Genomic DNA, 19,861 nt, shown 5'->3' on the forward strand with positions numbered 1-19,861 from the left:
CAACCGCCGGGTTAGGTCCCTGGGTACGCGCCTGGATTGTGCAACCGCCGGCTTAGGTCCCTGGGTACGCGCCTGGATTGTGCAACCGCCGGGTTAGGTCCCTGGGTACGCGCCTGGATTGTGCAACCGCCGAGTTAGGTCCCTGGGTACGCGCCTGGATTGTGCAACCGCCGGTTTAGGTCCCTGGGCACGCGCCTGGATTGTGCAACCGCCGGTTTAGGTCCCTGGGTACGCGCCTGGATTGTGCAACCGCCGGTTTAGGTCCCTGGGTACGCGCCTGGATTGTGCAACCGCCGGGTTAGGTCCCTGGGCACGCGCCTGGATTGTGCAACCGCTGGGTTAGGTCCCTGGGTACGCGCCTGGATTGTGCAACCGCCGGGTTAGGTCCCTGGGCACGCGCCTGGATTGTGCAACCTCCGGGTTAGGTCCCTGGGTACGCGCCTGGATTGTGCAACCGCCGGGTTAGGTCCCTGGGTACGCGCCTGGATTGTGCAACCGCCGGGTTAGGTCCCTGGGTACGCGCCTGGATTGTGCAACCGCCGAGTTAGGTCCCTGGGTACGCGCCTGGATTGTGCAACCGCCGGTTTAGGTCCCTGGGTACGCGCCTGGATTGTGCAACCGCCGAGCTAGGTCCCTGGGTACGCGCCTGGATTGTGCAACCGCCGGTTTAGGTGCCTGGGTACGCGCCTGGATTGTGCAACCGCCGGTTTAGGTCCCTGGGTACGCGCCTGGATTGTGCAACCGCCGAGTTAGGTCCCTGGGTACGCGCCTGGATTGTGCAACCGCCGGTTTAGGTCCCTGGGCACGCGCCTGGATTGTGCAACCGCCGGTTTAGGTCCCTGGGTACGCGCCTGGATTGTGCAACCGCCGGGTTAGGTCCCTGGGTACGCGCCTGGATTGTGCAACCGCCGGTTTAGGTCCCTGGGTACGCGCCTGGATTGTGCAACCGCCGGGTTAGGTCCCTGGGTACGCGCCTGGATTGTGCAACCGCCGGGTTAGGTCCCTGGGAGCAGACAGGGAAGGGAAAAAAGACCTAAAAACATTTATTGCTATTTATAATTAATTTTAAGGTTTATTAACGTATACAAATTGATGACATTTTTTTTAAATTAGAGTCGCGCCCTGAAAATGTTGATCGATAATTTACAAAGCAAAGACGTTTCCAGCTTATGTTTTCTAGTAAAACTAGGTCAACAAAAACTATGAAATGACAGACTTTACCAGATATTTTGTGTATGTGTTTTATGCGGTTTCGCTTGTATAAAAATGTCACACTTTTAACTTACTACTAGAAGACTAAATCCAATTGCGTGACATTGTTTAGAATATCAGAGCATTGTATCATTTGGAAAATACAATCACCCATGTTTTATTTCACATTAAGCAATAAAAAATAGCCCAGATAAAACTTCGCCGCAGTTCAAGCCGATTTCGGACTGTAATTATCGGAAAAGTCAGAATCGAGAGGTGGTGTCTATTTTTATCCTTCTCTGAGAGGGTGCTGATTAATATCACTTTCTAAAAGAAAGGGGGTGGTTCAATGTAGTCTCAATGAATAAATGTGGCAAAGTGAGTTCCAAATAAAAGGGGGGACATGGTGTGAGTGAGAAGGAGGGGTGTACTGTTTAAGCGTAAATCGTTTGCCAAGGGGCTCAATTCTGACTCCCCGCTCCCTGATGATCAGTTCCTTATTTCCTATTGAAGTCTTTCGCTTATTTTATTTTTTTGCGGTAGTAGAACTTCGTCACGCAATACGGACGCGGCTTTAAACCTCCTTTTAAGTCTCGATTGCTGGGTCATCTATATCGACGCCGTCATCCGAGTACAAGATCTGCTTATCGTACGGGAAACCCTCTCTCCGCTTTTTTCTCTTGTGTAGATAGTAGGCGAGGCCAATAGCAAAGATGACAAGGCACAACCCCGCTATCACCCCGCCCACCACCCCAGCCGTCACGTTACCACTCGAGCTGTCAGCATCATTACGCCGGCCGTACACACCCGGGGGTCCTTGGGAATCTAAACCGATAAATATAATCAACTTTTGATATTGTGTGTTTAACCCGGAGATCCACATCTGTCCCCCGGGGAATTGGAAATTGGTTGTTTTAGTACTTTAGTACTGATTTAGTACTGGTATTGAATAGTCGATTGAGTGCACGTGATAAGGAAATTATTCTACTTACCAGGGGTGTTGCTGCTTGGGCTTGCTGTAGGAAAAAAATGATTATTAGCAGGAAATTCCGGGGATGATGGTGGTTGTTTAAGTACCGATTTTAAAAAGGGTTTAAATCCCTGTGATCTTATAATTCGGCGAATGTCGGGGCCGGGGAAAGGGAGAAAATGTCCTCCGTGAAAGGGGTTAGGGGTGTATTGTTTTTCTGGAACCATACCTTTATACTTTTGGCACTGAAAGGGGAAGGTTTACTTATTTGAATAAGCGGCAATAGATACAATTCCCTAGCTAGTATGAGGCACGCCGTGATGGTAATTATGTCATAGTTCACTTTTCATTTCTGGCAAGTAAAAGGCCAGGGTATTGAAAGGTCGATTGAGTGAACGTGATAACGAAATTATTTAACTTACCAGGGGAGTTGCTGCTTGGGCTTGCTGTAGGAAAAAAAATGATGATTAGCAGCAAACAGCCAAACAACCGGACGCATAAGGGTGGGGCTGTGACTAGATTAACAGGGGTGGGTTTTGGGCTCGATTACCAAGGATGGGATTGAAACTTAGCTAAATTTAATTAAGTCAAGAGGTTGGTTTTACCCCCCAATTTTCTAGGGGGGGATTAGTCGGCTAAAGAGGGAGGGCACGGCTGAAGAGGAAGTTTCGGTAGCACAGTCTGTCTGTCTAGCAGTTCTCTATCTATCTCCCTGTCTAACAGTGATAATAAATTTTCTCTGCCAAAGTTCGCTCCTGGCTTCGACCTTGCATACGTAAAGTTGGAATACATTACTGGCTGCAAAAGGCGACGACTTTCATAAGGGTGGGGGATGGGAGTTAAAAAGGTGGTGACTAGAAATATGTCATACAAAACGATAAAAAGGGTCGAGATTACAAAAAAAGTGTACCAAGAAATTTGCTACAAAAGGGAGGAGGGGGATTACAAATCACTCCCTTGACCACCCCTGGACCCGCCCCTTTACCTGTAGTAATATCTGTCTTGCTTGATGAAGTATTTACCCCGGGTCCTGGCACCTTGTTGACAATAGGCCAATTTGCTGCCCTTGGCCAATTCACCTGCTCACAGATGTCTACATCAGAATTTCCTTGCGGGAACTCCATGCACATAGACGAGTCGTAGAAGAATATCGACGTGCAGTTCTTTTGGAAGAATTCGTGGCATTTATCTCGGCAGAAGAACGCAGGTCTGTTATTGACGCAGCCAGGAAAATTCTCCGTGCAGAAAAACCGCTTTCTCATAATGCGGCAATCAGTGTTGTTTTCAGCCTCGAATTTCCTAAGTTTATTTGTGACATAATTCTTATATGCCTGTTGCTTAGTGACGGAGAGGACAGTCTTGTTGTAGCCGAGCTGTTGACAGATTGGGATATCAAGCGGATGGCATTGAAGCTTGTTGGACTCATCTAGAATACAATAAAAAGCAGTTACATTCACATAAGAACACTTAGCACACTTGCAGTATCTCTATTCACGATTATTCTTATAATTTTTTGGCACCAATATAACATAATGATCCTTGGTTCCAATTGGAGTTAGTGGCTGTAGCCTAAGTGTCTGGTGTAAGAAATCAACGCTCCAACCGATCTGAGCTATGAATATACAGTTTTCAAGCGTTTTGTAAGCGCCTTGTAAAAACAACAACAAACATTCTCAGGAATCAATCTTCAATAGAAACATTTCTTCTTACCTTTCCTCGAATATCCCCCCCCCTCCCCGATATTCTTATCCATATAAATCGACTTCTGGTTTCCGTCATCCAAAATTCTTGCGAAGCGCTTTCAGTGGCCAGCACTGAAATGGTTTCCAATCACGTCACCCCTTTCGTAAGGCGCTGGCCAATCATAAAGCACCGAAAATAATTCTGTTAGTTTGAATGACGGGAGCCAGAATGCGATTTAGCAGTTGGAAATTATGAACGATATTTTGCAGAATATTTAAAATTGCAGTAACATGTAATCGATGACTGATAGTTGATTGTCATCACAGTCGTCAAATGAATGAACCCGCAACAACATCAAACGCGAAAAAAACCAAACGTTATGTTGCATAACATTCATTCATTCGTGGTAGTCCTTGTTATCAGTCAGCCCTCCTGGTCAGCGAACCTGAGCCAGAGATGTTTTATTATAGAGTCGGAAAATGGGAGCTGAATCTTTGATATTGAGATTGTTTTGTGTGATAACAAAATAAAAACGTCGCGGGAAGCGAAAAATAGTGCACGCGATTGCAACAACGTGATACTGCAACTAAGTCGAACTAATCAAACACCACTTTCATGTACGATGTTACTTATCATAGAACTTTGAGACGATTTCTATTCAACTTCGAACCAAAGGGTGTGTTACATTTTTGTAATTTACAACATCCCATCTTGCATTTAATCTGCAAACAAACTTTGCACAATATTTTGAAAACAAGTTTTTTTGAAATTAAACAAACTCTGTAAACAACGCTTGGACGAGATAAGTTTTCGCCAAAACAAAATTTTAGTAGTTCAGCATACTAGTGTGAAGAAAAGAGACCATTTTATGAGGAATTTGTACTTTTTTAAGTATCCATGAGTTGTGTATTTCATAAACAGCTTACCTTCGACGCGAATGGAAGTATTGAAACCGTTTGGTTCATAGCACCTTTCTAGATAGTGTTTCCCTTCAGGATTATCTTGCCAAGATAAAAGCTGGCACATTCCAATTATCCATTCAAGACCATGCCTGGCGATGAGGTCTCCGCATTTGTTAAAGACTTCGTCGCAAACTCTTCGGCATAGTAAAGATGGCCCATCGAACCCTTCCTCGCACCGTGGAAGATAAACCGAACATATTAACTCATTCGCATACGGCGAACATCCTACGAGTAGCTTCGTAATTGCGTCTATAGCTCTAGAGGCCATAGAATAATGTTCATTGTACTTGAATTTTGCAGTTGCATTATAGCCACAAAGTTTTGCAAGTTCTGCAGAGAACGGTGAACACTGCTTCGCTTTCGTCTTGCTTGCAGATTCATTCGCTGAACTATTACCTAAAATGACTAAAGAAACACAGCACCAAAACACGAAGCCTTTGATTAAGCACCTGAAAATACAACGAAAAATACTTCAGTGAATACCTGTAATTGCAAATCAATTAAAGCATTTCGCACTTTTATGAACAATTCAAACAAATATTGTACAAAGCGAGAATCACTTTGCACGGCTCGGGAACAACCAACCGGCAAACTTGCTCATACATACATCATTTTTTGTATTATTTCTTGCCCGTTTTCATCCCTTTCCAGCTCCAAACAAGTTGCCAAGTTTTTTCTACGGATTTGAGGCTTGTGATTCGCTAGTTGGACTTCCTCGAAAGTCTAAATCCTTGTCCAAACAAAGCGATCGTGTTACACTGTGCTCTGCGAAGGTTTTACAGCCCGTGTGACACGCACGACTAATTGCCAAAATTACTAATGCTAATTTTACTAACGGATCTTGTCCGTGTGGCTATCGACGCGAAAAGTGGCATTGTTATGTGTAATATAAAGCGTCAATTATATAAAGAAAAAAGTGGGGAAGGATTACAATTTTAGGCAAATAAACAGCTAAATCTTTGTTTAAGCGCTAAAGTCGCCCTGTCAACAAACACTAGTCCTATAAAGGATGGGTGATCTCATATTGGCATACTATAAATCTCGTCACCTGTGTTAAGTGTCAGCATATTTAACGTGCTGCAAACAGGCATTTATGAAACAGATGAGAAATATAAACGTGTGTATATTTCATAGTATACTAAAAGGCAATAGGCCGAGTCCAAGGGGGGGGGGGGGGGGGGGGGGGGAGTGGGATTCCCAGGAGCCTTTCTTACCCTTAATCTGGTTTATCCGGCGTAGCGATAGCTGACACAGGCCAACCGCGCTTACAAATCTAAATCTTCGTGCATGCCAAGAAAACACCCCCCTACCAGAGAGATTATATTTTGCCTCCCTGGAACCTGCTGAGTTTTCAAACTCACACCGGCAGAATTTTTCCTTCTCTGGTACAATCCCACTCTCAACTGGTTGGAAATGTTTCTTAAAAGAACTTGGAAAATTCCACCGACCTGGTGAAAAATTTGCCAACCTCTTGGGCTTTTACGGAAAATCTGCCGGAAAAATTTTACTCGTTAGGTCTATTACAGAGGGATGCGAGAAACTAATACATGAGTGCTTATCAGAAAGCTATCAAGATATCGGTGTAGATACTTTAGTAGAAAGAAGATGATAAGTTTGCTTAGGCCAGTGTCGACCTAATTATTGTTGTAGTAGGTTGTGCTAATGTTCATGGTCCCTCCCACTCGCTAGCACGTCTTTGGTGTATTATTCTTTTTTCCTACCGTTCAGCCATTTCTTTGTTGTGCGCACTTATTCTTGGGCGTTAAGCTGTCATTCCTCACAAACAGCGCATCAAGGAAAACGGGGGATGGAAAACAACCCGTATCTGTTGAGGTTTACAGGAGACAAAGTAATCTCACATCTGTCAGTCTTCAGTGTTTGTGTAGATTTTCATGAGAAATAGCTGAGCTTAGGGTCTCGCCTCGCGGTAATGCGGTCAATCAAATTTGCCGCCTTGGTGTTTCTGTTGGCGCTACTCGCTTCCCCAAAAATGGTATATATGATATTGACATGGTATAAACACACCTCATTGCGCAGGCGCGTAGTCCGGGGGGTATGCAGGGGGGCACACAACCGCCAAAAAGTGGGGCCATTTCTTAGTTGTACAGTCAAATATTTTATTTCCATTCGATATCTATATGCTGCGCACCCCTCTTAGCAAATTTCGGCTTTATTGCACCTGTCGCTTAACCTGTAAATGGCATAGACCACATTCGTTTTAGGCAACTCTAGAAATTGTTTCTTCCCTTCTATTTTAACGGATAGAAAAGCACTCAAGTCCCCTTATTTTGCCCTCTGGCGAAAAAATGAAATATACTAGCACAACGACCCTCTCGACGTTAAATATGTGCACTCGCGAAATAATAGCGTGTGTTTTATGCGGTTTCGCTTGTATAAAAATGTCAAACTTTTAACTTACTACTAGAAGACTAAATCCAATTGCGTGACAATGTGCGTGTCAATGTGCGTGACATTGTTTAGAATATCAGAGCATTGTATCATTTGAAAAATACAATCACCCATGTATTTTTTCACATTAAGCAATAAAAAAGAGCCCCTTCATATTGTAGAACAGATAGAACTTCGCCGCAGTTCAAGCCGATTTCGGACGGTGTAATTATCGGAAAAGTCAGAACCGAGTGGTGGTGTTTATTTTTATCCTTCTCTAAGAGGGTGCTGATTACTATCACTTTCTGAAAGAAAGGGGGTGGTTCAATGTAGTCTCAATGAATAAATGTGGCAAAGTGAGTTCCAAATAGAAGGGGGGACATGGTGTGAGTGAGAAGGAGGGGTGTACTGTTTAAGCGTAAATCGTTTGCCAAGGGGCTCAATTCTGACTCCCCGCTCCCTGATGATCAGTTCCTTATTTCTCTATTGAAATCTTCCACTTATTTATATTATTTTTTTGCGGTAGTAGAACTTCGTCACGCAATACGGACGCGGCTTTAAACCTCCTTTTAAGTCTCGATTGCTGGGTCATCCATATCGACGCCGTCATCCGAGTACAAGATCTGCTTATCGTACGGGGATCCCTCTCTCCGCTTTTTTCTCTTGTGTAGATAGTAGGCGAGGCCAATAGCAAAGATGACAAGGCACAACCCCGCTATCACCCCGCCCACCACCCCAGCCGTCACGTTACCACTCGAGTTGTCAGCATCATTACGCCGGTCGTACACACCCGGGGGTCCTTGGAAATCTAAACCGATAAAAATAATCGACTTTTGATATTGTGTGTTTAACCCGGAGATCCACATCTCTCCCCCGGGGAATTGGAACTTCCAAAGATGATTGTGGTTGTTTTAGTACTTTAGTACTGATTTAGTACTGGTATTGAAAGGATTGCTGTAGGAAAAAAAAATGATTAGCAGCAAACAGCCAAACAACCGGACGCATAAGGGTGGGGCTGTGACTAGATTAACAGGGGTGGGGTTTGGGCTCGATTACCAAGGATGGAATTGAAACTAGCTAAATCTAATTAAGTCAAGAGGTTGGTTTGTTACCCCCAATTTTCTAGGGGGGATTAGTCGGCTAAAGAGGGAGGGCACGGCTGAAAAGGAAGTTTCGGTAGCACAGTCTGTCTGTCTAGCAGTTCTCTATCTATCTCGCTGTCTAACAGTGATAATAAATTTTCTCTGCCAAAGTTCGCTCCTGGCTTCGACCTTGCATACGTAAAGCTGGAATACATTACTGGCTGCAAAAGGCAACGACTTTAATTAGGGTGGGGGGTGGGGGTTAAAAATGTGGTGACTAGAAATATGTCATACAGAAGGATAAAAAGGGCCGGAAATACAAAAAAAAGTGTACCAAGAAATTTGCTACAAAAGGGAGGAGGGGGATTACAAATCACTCCCTTGACCACCCCTGGACCCGCCCCTTTACCTGTCGTAATATCTGTCTTGCTTGATGGAGTATTAACCCCGGTTCCTGGCACCTTGTTGACAATAGGCCAATTTGCTGCCCTTGGCCAATCCACCTGCTCACAGATGTCTACATCAGAATTTCCTTGCGGGAACTCCATGCACATAGACGAGTCGTAGAAGAATATCGACGTGCAGTTCTTTTTGAAGAATTCGTGGCATTTATCTCGGCAGAAGAACGCAGGTCTGTTATTGACGCAGCCAGTAAAACTCTCCGTGCAGAAAAGCCGCTTTCTCATAATGCGGCAATCAGTGTTGTTTTCAGCCTCGAATTTCCTAAGTTCTTTTGTGAAATAATTCTTATATGCCTGTTGCTTAGTGACGGAGAGGACAGTCTTGTTGTAGCCGAGCTGTTGACAGATTGGGATATCAAGCGGATGGCATTGAAGCTTGTTGGACTCATCTAGAATACAATAAAAAGCAGTTACATTCACATAAGAACACTTAGCACACTTGCAGTATCTTTATTCACGATTATTCTTATAATTTTTTTGGGCACTATTATAACATAATGATCCTTGGTTCCAATTGGAGCCTATCTGAGCTATGAAAATACAGTTTTCAAGCGTTTTGTAAGCGCCTTGTAAAAACAACAACAAACATTCTCAGGAATCAATCTTTAATAGAAACATTTTTTCTTACCTTTCCTCGAATACCCCCCCCCCCCTCCGATATACTTATCTATATAAATCGACTTCTGGTTTCCGTCATTCAAAATTCTTGAAGCGCTTTCAGTGGCCAGCACTGAAATGGTTTCCAATCACGTCACCCCTTTCGTAAGGCGCTGGCCAATCATAAAGCACCGAAAATAATTCTGTTAGTTTGAATGACGGGAGCCAGAATGCGATTTAGCGGTTGGAAATTATGGACGATATTTTGCAGAATATTTAAAATTGCAGTAAACAGGTAATCGATGACTGATAGTTGATACACAGGGAGCTCACCTCTACGGTTTAAATAAAGTTAGAGTTGTTTTTTAGCTTTGCGTTGTTGTTGATTTAGTGCGTGTGTGCGTTTGTATCTCTTGTCTACTTTTTCGACGCTCGGTGCTTTCTGGCGCTCTATCATTGGTTAGCGGTCTAACGGCCGTCTCGTCTGCGAAATGGCTTCAATGTCACTTCACTGGGCGCCGAAAAAGTAGACGAGAGATACAAACGCACACACGCACTAAAAATAATCAACAACGCAGAGCTAAAGAAACAACTCTTACTTTATTCAAACCGTAGAGGTGAGCTCCCTGTGGTTGATAGTCATCACAGTCGTCAAATGAATGAACCCGCAACAACACCAATTCATTCATTCGTAGTAGTCCTTGTTATCAGTCAGCCCTCCTGGTCAGCGAACCTGAGCCAGAGATGTTATTATAGAGTCGGAAAATGGGAGCTGAATCTTTGATATTGAGATTGTTTTGTGTGATAACAAAATAAAAACGCCGCGGGAAGCAAAAAATAATGCGATTGCAACAAAGTGAGACTGCAACGAAGTCGAACTAATCAAACACCACTTTTATGTTACATTTTTGTAATTTACAACATCCCTTCTGCATTCAATCTGCAAACAAACTTTGCACAATGTTTTGAAAACAAGTTTTTTTGAAATTAAACAAACTATGTAAACAACGTTTGGACGAGATAAGTTGTCGCCAAAACAATATTTTAGTAGTTCAGCATACTAGTGTGTAAAAAAGAGACCATTTATGAGGAATTTGTACTTTTTAAAGTATCCATGAGTTGTGTATTTCTCGGACACCTTACCTTCGACGCGAATGGAAGTATTGAAACCGTCTGGTTCATAGCACCTTTCTAGATAGTGTTTCCCTTCAGGATTATCTTGCCAAGATAAAAGCTGGCACATTCCAATTATCCATTCAAGACCATGCCTGGCGATGAGGTCTCCGCATTTGTTAAAGACTTCGTCGCAAACTCTTCGGCATAGTAAAGATGGCCCATCGAACCCTTCCTCGCACCGTGGAAGATAAACCGAACATATTAACTCATTCGCATACGGCGAACATCCTACGAGTAGCTTCGTAATTGCGTCTATAGCTCTAGAGGCCATAGAATAATGTTCATTGTACTTGAATTTTGCAGTTGCATTATAGCCACAAAGTTTTGCGAGTTCTGCAGAGAACGGTGAACACTGCTTCGCTTTCGTCTTGCTTGCAGATTCATTCGCTGAACTACTACCTAAAATGACTAAAGAAACACAGCACCAAAACACGAAGCCTTTGATTAAGCACCTGAAAAACAACGGAAAATACTTCAGTGAATACCTGTAATTGCAAATCAATTAAAGCATTTCGCACTTTTATGAACAATTCAAACAAATATTGTACAAAGCGAGAATCACTTTGCACGGCTCGGGAACAACCAACTGGCAAACTTGCTCATACATACATCATTTTTTGTATTATTTCTTGCCCGTTTTCATATCCCTTTCCAGCTCCAATCAAGTTGCCAAGTTTTTTCTACGGATTTGAGGCTTGTGATTCGCTAGTTGGACTTCCTCGAGAGTCTAAATCCTTGTCCAAACAAAGCGATCGTGTTACACTGTGCTCTGCAAAGGTTTTACAGCCCGTGTAGCCTGCGTAGCAAGCGTTTCTGTTGAGTTCAGCAGGAATAGAGAGCGAGCGAGGAATATGGCCGCGCGAAAAATGGGGCGAGCGCAAAAAAAGGGGAAGTGGGAGGGGGAAGAAGGAAACGCTTGTCAGCACTCATTGTCTTTTTGGCAAACGCCTCCTGGGATCACCCGTCAAGACCATATCACGCTTGAACGGTTTCGCCTCCAAGTGACAAACCTTGGACAAGCGTGTATAATTCAAAACAGCTGTCAAACTTAGTTCCCCCCAAAACCTCCCTCCGATCTCATTTTGGGTCCATTGCAGGGTTTGCAGATTATAGATGTGCGAAATGTAAATTGTTTTTTTTTAAATCAAACTTAGAATGACAAAGTTTGCAAATGCGACTTTCGACATCACATTTAGCGCGATTTGGGTTGTCATGTTTTTTTATAAAAGCCAATTTCGAAGCGAACACACACATGCAGAGTTTACTATACTCGCCTATACTAGGCGATCTCAACATCATTCTATATGCACGCGCCGTAAATTTACAAAGACAAGGAAAGAGCCAAACTGCAAGCTGTAAAAAGGTTCCAATCCAACTCAAACGTCATGAACGACTAACACGCATGTTGCCTTCTTTTGAATTCGCCTCAAGTTGGACTATATCCTTGCTAGGACCAATCGACAAAACAGCTAACGAATTTCCTCCACCCAATAGCTGTTTGTATAAAGCATCCCTGTCAAAAAATAGCTGAGCTTAGGGTCTCGCGTCGCGGTATTGCGGTCAATCAAATTTGCCGCCTTGGTGTTTCTGTTGGCGCTTTTCGCTTCCCAAAAATGGTATATGATATTGACATGGTATAAACACGCCTCATTGCGCACGCGCGTAGTACGCAAGGGGAACCTCTAGAAAGTGTTTCTTCCCTTCTATTAACGAATAGAAAAGCACTCAAGTCCCCTTATTTTGCCCTCTGGTGAATAAATGAAATATACTAGCGCGAGAAAACAAGAATCCACACTAAACAGCACAATTTGTAGTGAACACTATTTATATTTATATTTCCGAAGATATCTTTACATCTTTTTTTAAAGTTTTAAAAAACTTTAGTTTGAGCTGATCTAAGTATTTCTTTTTCACGAGAAAGCACGTCTTTTCTCTTCTTGACAAATTCGATAAAAATATCCATTATCGTAGCTGAAGCAATGGCGTCGTTTAGTTCTGAACAGAAACTTTAAAGATTCGGTTACCCATATTTTCCATGCTTCGTCCCATGCCCAAATATATTCATATTAGGGTCGATAAATAATATATACAATTCTTTACAAATTCGTCTAATTAGAGCACGCTTAGCTAAAATGGAGAAGAAGGGAGAGGGGTGGTTCCCTTACGTCCAAAGCCACATTTGAACGAATAGCTATTTTTTTAGATTTTCTCGTCGCCTTATGCACAAGGACCGCCGAATATAATTTTCTGGATCAATAAAACTTTGGTGGAAAAAAGAGTGGGGCTAGCTGAATTCCTACTTTCTGATTGGTGCTGAGCAACAGACACCTCAATTAATATTTATCCGACATCAGCTTCCCTCCACCCCTCCCCCACCTACTGTAGCAGATGTAGCCCTGTTTGACTGGTTATGACGAGTTAGAGCTTTTTAAGCTGCTTGTTACAAGTTACGGTTAAATGTGCGACAGAGTCGCTCACACATATTAAAAGTAGCCAAGGAAGTATCTGTTCTTTTTTTCTTTGCATCTGTTCTTTTATGATGCAAACGTGGCCGATTTATCTTGTCTTGAGTGAACATTCCACAAAAGTGTTTTATATATAGTTGAACTACCTCCCTAAATTGTTTTGCCATAGAAACTGAACTACTTTGTAGCTCTATTTTTCATTATTAATTATTTCTAGAAAATGTTCCCAGAATTAAGATTTTAATTCTAGATACAGTTATTCAGCAGTCACTTATCAAATCGACTTTCACTGCCTCCTTATTTTTCGCGCCATTTCTTTCAACGACATCCATATAAGGAGCGTGGTGATCAAGTGACGGGAACCGATCGCGGTGCTTCTTGCGCTTGTACAGGAAATACGCGATGCCGAGTGCAATGATGATTAGACACACTGCCGCTATAACCCCTCCTGCCACGGCACCCGTGATATTCACACTTCCTGTATCCTGACGGCCGAATATCCCAGGTGAGCTTATGGTATCTGTAGGTTTATAAAATAATGATTTTTAGACGACGTGATGAAATCATATTAAACATATCCTGTACTCTATCTAGAGGTTGGTTCTCACTTGGACGTAAGCGCAAGCGCAGCGCACGTAAGTCCCGATTCTCACTGGAACGTAAGCGCAAAAGCAAGCGTAAGAGAACGCAACTGCTTAATTTTTTTGCGCCTGCGCTATTTTTGACCGATTCTCACTTGTCCTGCGCTTCCATTTGCGCTTACGTCCAAGTGAGAACCTTAAATGGTCTATCAGAGACTGGGGCGAAAATGCCTTGTGATAGTTTATTAGCTGCGCTTATTCAAGATGGCTGCCAAAGGAAAAAAAAAGCAAGTTTAATGTAAATGTCATGCTTTAGCGGTTAAAAAACTATAAACAATGATTGATTTGAATCGCACTTCCATATACAACAGCGCCAGCAACAATATTGCTGGCAAGACGCTGAATCAGTAATGCTGGCGCTGTTTAAAGCCGCATGATCACCAGTACTTTCGGTCTATTACGTAACAATCTCCCATGATTTTTAACAGAAAACGTGAATCATTGTAAAGCAATGTGTCTATTGGAAGTGTCTTTGAGAATGTGATTGATACTTTTGAGCGGATAGCCTGTTTAATAGCGCGGATTCTAATAGATTTTTTGAGCGTTTCAGTCGCCTCCGGAAGTAAACTGGTGATAATGTGACTTTAAACACCATGTTGGAAGGTGCTGCGTTGTCGGCGCCGTTTGCACGAGGTTTTGATCGGAGTTTGTTCTGAGTTAAAGAGGTGGCTACCAAGGCGGAAAGTAGGGGGAGAGGACAGCAAACCTCGCTGGAAAATTCACTCTTACTTTTTTTCTTTTTCTTTTTCGAAATTTTGACACATGCCCAGTAGCTACAAAAATGTTCCCATTATATCTTGAGTCAAACTGTACTTACCAGTGGTAGTGCTCGGTATTCCTGTAGTTACTGTACAATAAGAAAAAAGATGTAAAGAATAAGATAATTTACTATTGAATTTAAATATCCTCTTGATAGGTCTTGGTATTTAAATCCAGATTTAAAAAAATGATGATTTACAAACGATATTAAGAAAACGAAAAAACTCACCATTGCCGTTTTTAGTTGGTACTTCTGAAATAATAAGATACATAATGGACATAAAAAAAAGCGAACTAGCAAGGAATGATACGAGATAAAGCATAGTAGTGCAAAAGCATAGCAAAGTACGTGAGAAGACAATCATTTACATCCATTAATTGAGAAAGCTTTTGCGATATAACGTTATCTCGAGACCTTCTCACATTTTTTCACTATTGACTATTAAACTGTAACAAAAAGGTTGTCGACTAGGTCTCTCTTAAAGAGTTGTCCCCGATGTGTAGCCGACTACGTCTCTTTAAGAATTGTCCCCTAAGTGTGGCCGACTAGGTCTCTTTAAGAGTTGTCCCCGATGTGTGGCTGACTAGGTCTCTTTAAGAGTTGTCCCCGATGTGTGGCCGACTAGATCTCTTTAAGGGTTGTTCCCTAAGTGTGGCCGACTAGGTCTCTTTAAGAGTTGTCCCCGATGTGTGGCCGACTAGATCTCTTTAAGGGTTGTTCCCTAAGTGTGGCCGACTAGGTCTCTTAAAGAGTTGTCCCCGATATGTGGCCGGCTAGATCTCTTTAAGGGTTGTTCCCTAAGTGTGGCCGACTAGGTCTCTTTAAGAGTTGTCCTCTAAGTGTGGCCGACTAGGTCTCTTTAAGAGTTGTCCCCTAAGTGTGGCCGACTAGGTCTCTTTAAGAGTTGTTCCCAAAGTGTGGCCGACTAGGTCTCTTTAAGAGTTGTTCCCAAAGTGTGGCCGACTAGGTCTCATTAAGAGTTGTTCCCAAAGTGTGGCCGACTAGGTCTCTTTAAGAGTTGTCCTCTAAGTATGCCCGACTAGGTCTCTTTAAGAGTTGTTCCCTAAGTGTGGCCGACTACGTCTCTTTAAGATATCTCCCTCACCTGTAGGGATAGCCGTGTAGACAGCGTCTCGTATCGCTGGCCAGTTCCCCGCTCTCGGCCAGTGCGTCTGCTCACAAATATCCACATCTGAATCGCCCTCCGGAAATTCCATACATAACGTAGGATCATAGTAAAACGAATAGCTACAGTTTCTTTCAACAAATTCTTTACATTTATCTCTGCAGAAGAACGCGATCTTGTTATTCATGCAAGACTGTAAGTTCTGCGTACAGAATAATCTCTTCCTCATGATCTTACACTCGTCCTTGTCATCCTCGTACTGACTAAGTGCGTTGCTTATGTATGTTGAAAGTCCCTGTTGGCCTTGTTTGGATAGGACGGTTTCCGTGAACCCCAGCCCTTGGCATATAGGGATATCTAGTGGGTGGCATTTCAGGGACTCGAGTTTATCTGAAATAGAAAACAATTCATTCACTCATTCATAAGAATAAAACGCCTTTGATAAAATTGATCCTTGTACTTTAAATGACGAAAATCACTAATGTTGATTGCACAATTCTGGATACAACTTATGTAAAAACTATAAAGCATGTGAAGACAATTTTAAACTTCATATACGGTTGATAACAAGAGAGAAAAGATGCTTGTTAAAGTCAGCAAGCGTTCGCGACTAGTGACTGTTATTGTTTATTTTGAAAAAGTAAGAACTAATTTTCAAGAATCTAAACTGACTGATTTGTCAAAAGGTACCTGATTTATAAGAGCCTATTCAGCCTGATCTTGATAATTCGAGGTTTTTATACGTGGGTTTTTTTTTACTATACTTTAATATGATAGATAAATATCTTTCAAAACCAATTGAATATATTCCATATTCCGCGTCTGCTTTGAGCACCAAATTGGCTTTCCCTTCATTGGCCCGATGAAACCTCAACGACCAAACCGAACGATTTGTTAAATCAAAGCAATGGAAATGATTTCCCGTACAGCCTTTTATCTCGCCTTTCAAATTCAGAGGTTAAAACATGGTTTGGGAAGTTTGGGACTTCGCAACTTGGAGTCGAATAAGTGACGCGATTATGGCGATTGGCAATTTTACATAAAAAAGAGATTTGTACGAAAATAGAATGTTTCATCTAAATTCGTTGATAAGGCAAGAAATATTTATAGCAACATTCTTTTGCTTTTTTAATGACACCAAATATAATGATCCTCCTTCCATATTAACATCAGTATTTGTTCTCCTTGTACATTCATTTATTTTTTTGTTTCGAGACCAAGACCAAGATCTTTTCTTTCCCCTTTTAAACTCATGGGTTTTTTTTCTCAAATATTTTTCTTCACGTTAGATAGATATTTTCTAAACCTTTCGCATTTGTCTGAAAAGTTTTTTTTAAGATAAAAAAATGCGCCACTAACGAAAATTGAAAAAATTCGAATGCTATGTGGACGGCTTCCAAAGCACCCAAAACATCCATCAAAAGCGAATTGTCATCGAGGCAGGGATTTCTTTTCAGAACATGAGTTCTGTTGCGAAAGTCATAAGAACGAGTGACAGACTCGAAACATAACATATACTTGGAAAATGCAACTAAAATGGGGAAATTAAACAATAAATGTCAGAACGTTACGACTTTTTAAACGTCTTGTTTGTTTTATAGTCATATGTGTGTTTAAGATGTTGAGAATTATTATTGCGTCGCGATGGTCGCTTGGACTATGGTGAATCGAGGATGTCAAGTGTGAAAGATGTGAGTCCAATTGAATTAACGACGACAACTGCCAAACAAGAAGTTATAATCTCGGTAGAATTAATACGATTTTTCAGGCGTTTGTATGCTCAACCCACAGTATTACAGCCTTTAGTTCTTCAAATAAAGCGAGTTAGTTACAAATAAAGCATTTGATGATTTTCAAAGTACGCCGGCCGCCATTTTTGAGGATAGGATGTTTTGAAGAAAGATAAGCGTTGGATTTTTGGCCGCCAAAAATCGACGATCATAACCATAAAAGCATCTATTTGAGATAGAAGGAAGGGCCTTGTGTAGAACAAAAAGCCATCTCGCTTTTTTAAGCAAATTTATAGATTGGATTAATTATTGCAACGTTTGTAAAATCTCCCGACTCATAGGAGGACACCTCGAGTCGAAAACAATTTTCTTCTTTTAACATGTCTGATTATTTGCACCTCAACAAAATGGGGAAAAAATCTATAAAAATCCCACATCAACTTTAGCTGAGTCTAATTACAGACTACAGGCTATAGAAAGTGTTATAAATTGAGCAGAATATCAAACTAGGATGTTAAATAATGTGACATAATGGAAAGTACCTTCGACTTGAATTGAAGTATTGAATCCATCTGGCTCGTAGCATCTCTGTAAATAATACTTGCTTTTAGGATTATCCTCCCGAGCTAAAAGCTGACACATTCCATATACCCAGCCAAAGTTATTTTCTCTCAATATATTCCCACATTTGTTAAATACTTCGTCGCAAACTCGCCGACAGGGCAAATACGGCCCATCAATATCTTCTTCACATCTTGGTAATAAAACTGAACAAATGAGTTCGTTTGCGTAAGGGGAACACTGATTTACTTTTAAAGCAGCGTGTTTTAAAGTCGCTTCTGCGATAGAGTAGTGTTTTTCGTAAAGAAATTTAACCGTTGAATTATATCCACAAAGTTTGGCAAGACCAGAGTCACTTTTGAAGGGCGCACATTGTTTTTGTTTGGGGCTTTCAGTCAAGACAGCTGAACCTTCTCTCCCAGCGAGAAACACTAATACACAGATCAAAAAGACGGCTTCTTTAAAACTTCGCCTGCAAAAGAAAAACACAAAAAAAGTTTTAGTCAAGTTCTTTTAAGAGGTAATTGCTTTAGCGTTTGTTTTAAATCCTTTGTGCGAATTTTAACCGTATATTGTGTACAAACGAAATCAACTTATCTTGAGAGGACTGTTATGTACTAACATGTTTTGTTGAAAGCGTCTCCACCTTGTCCGAGATATCCAATATTTGTTTTCCTGTAGAAAAGAAGATTCCCTGTTGATTTGTTTTCCTGTAGTCCTGAAGATCCCTGTTCAAACAACGCTATTGAGTTACACACTGGACATTCACTTGTTGCCCAACATAATTTATAACCCATGTGACACGCTAGAGTGGGCTTATATGCTGGAATGCTAATTTTCTAACGTATATAAACTAGTGACCATTCACGCACAAAATGTGTATTGTGATTAGCACAATAAGCCAACACCTCCAGACTATAGTCACCAAGTGGTAGTCACCTATAGATCACAGGGACACAAGACTAAATATTTAGATTGCGAGTCATCGTTAACTTAGAAAGAGTACGTGCATCAAACGAATTAGAGACGTGAAGGAATTCTAAGAAAAGCGCATCTTCGTCTCCTTCTATGACTTAAAGGTCGTTTTACTGTTATAATTAAATTTATTCTTACCTTAACTTATCTTTGTGTTAAGAGCTTATAGGTAGATTTTAATTAAAATTCCTGAATTGCTCTCCAGAGGATCTCGCCTGGCCATCTTGGTTCGATGTCATTATACAACTTTTGCGGTGATGGGCTTCAGCTAATATTCTAGATCTTAGCTCCCTAGCTAAGTTTCATTTTAACAAAGCTTATATGATTTAGTTTTGTCATTTATTCAATTTGCATTTTCCAATACATGAAGGCATAGAATTTTACACAGCATACCTTGGGAGCCTCTAACATTCACACGATGCTGTGTCACGGAGTCTGTGTCACGCCTTGAAACCACAAGATACAAATACGATAAAAATCAACGTTCGTATAAAGTCTTGCCGTATAAACGGAAGCTAGAAGGGAGGGTATCCCTCCCCTTTCCGCTTCACATCCAAGTGACGCTTTCCGAAACACGCGACCCCTCCTACATGCTTTGCGTATACAGGTATAGGCTATGCCATAATTGGCACAGCTTTTCCTGGCTACGCGCGACATGTTTCCTAGCTTAGCTAACCCAAAAAGCCCTGTAAAGCTCGAACAATCTTGTAGCGGCGTCACAAAATGTTTCTCGGAGAATTATTGTTATTAGTCGGGTAGATGTAGCGTGTAGTAAAACAAGTCACATTTGAGCCAAATTTGAGGGAATTTCTCGCTTCTCGCTCCAACCCTCCGAGAATGTCTCGAACCCGGATGAGTTAGGCTGACCGTTAGAATCCTAGGGACGAGGCTGGTGAGGTTAAAAGACCGATTGTGATCAGGCCCTTAGCCAGGAGGGGGGGGTTCGGACGAACCCCCCCCCCCACCCCCCACCCACCCACCCGGCTTGAAGGCCCGCTCAAAAAAATTACGTTGGCTGGATATACCGTGCACATCAATATGTCTTTAAAATAACTATAAAAATCTTTTTAAAATATTTATCTTTATTATTATC

At 41.8% G+C, this 19,861-nt stretch overlaps 2 protein-coding genes across 5 annotated transcripts; both read right to left on the bottom strand.

The window, feature by feature from the left end:
* Positions 1–1,046: 1,046 nt before the first annotated feature.
* LOC5500375 lies at positions 1,047–11,315 on the bottom strand. Of its 4 annotated transcripts, none has more exons than XM_048732783.1 (6): positions 11,120–11,314; positions 10,478–10,962; positions 8,686–9,126; positions 2,584–2,607; positions 2,184–2,207; positions 1,047–2,016 (listed from the first exon to the last, which is right to left on the bottom strand). In XM_048732783.1, exons 1-6 carry the CDS (start codon positions 11,122–11,124, stop codon positions 1,778–1,780), a joined length of 1,218 nt encoding a protein of 405 aa, XP_048588740.1. In that variant the 5' UTR covers positions 11,125–11,314; the 3' UTR covers positions 1,047–1,777. The 4 variants fall into 4 exon arrangements, with proteins under 4 accessions (XP_048588740.1, XP_048588742.1, XP_001621831.3 ...); XM_001621781.3 differs by lacking the exons at positions 8,686–9,126; positions 10,478–10,962; positions 11,120–11,314 and adding exons at positions 3,147–3,587; positions 4,771–5,255; positions 5,414–5,765 and having other exon boundaries at positions 1,089–2,016; XM_048732785.1 differs by lacking the exon at positions 2,584–2,607 and having other exon boundaries at positions 11,120–11,315.
* Positions 11,316–12,321: 1,006 nt separating this feature from the next.
* On the bottom strand, positions 12,322–18,604 carry LOC116617516. Its single transcript, XM_048732353.1, has 6 exons — positions 18,416–18,604; positions 17,775–18,265; positions 15,482–15,892; positions 14,605–14,628; positions 14,434–14,463; positions 12,322–13,495 (listed from the first exon to the last, which is right to left on the bottom strand). Coding segments are annotated over exons 1-6 (1,218 nt in total). The 5' UTR covers positions 18,418–18,604; the 3' UTR covers positions 12,322–13,235.
* Between the last annotated feature and the right edge of the window lie 1,257 nt (positions 18,605–19,861).

This window comes from Nematostella vectensis, chromosome 9, assembly GCF_932526225.1.
Source record: "Nematostella vectensis chromosome 9, jaNemVect1.1, whole genome shotgun sequence".
Taxonomy (NCBI): Eukaryota; Metazoa; Cnidaria; class Anthozoa; order Actiniaria; family Edwardsiidae; genus Nematostella; species Nematostella vectensis.

Excerpts from the sequence above, each read along its gene's own strand:
- LOC116617516 (XM_048732353.1), bottom strand. Across the intron at positions 14,629-15,481 it reads CTACACGGCTATCCCTACAG|AAGTACCAACTAAAAACGGC; the intron begins GTGAGGGAGATA and ends TTATTATTTCAG. Across the intron at positions 14,464-14,604 it reads ACCAACTAAAAACGGCAATG|TAACTACAGGAATACCGAGC; the intron begins GTGAGTTTTTTC and ends CTTATTGTACAG.
- LOC5500375 (XM_048732783.1), bottom strand. Across the intron at positions 9,127-10,477 it reads TACTTCCATTCGCGTCGAAG|ATGAGTCCAACAAGCTTCAA; the intron begins GTAAGGTGTCCG and ends ATTGTATTCTAG. Across the intron at positions 2,017-2,183 it reads CCCAAGCAGCAACACCCCTG|ATTCCCAAGGACCCCCGGGT; the intron begins GTAAGTAGAATA and ends TTATCGGTTTAG.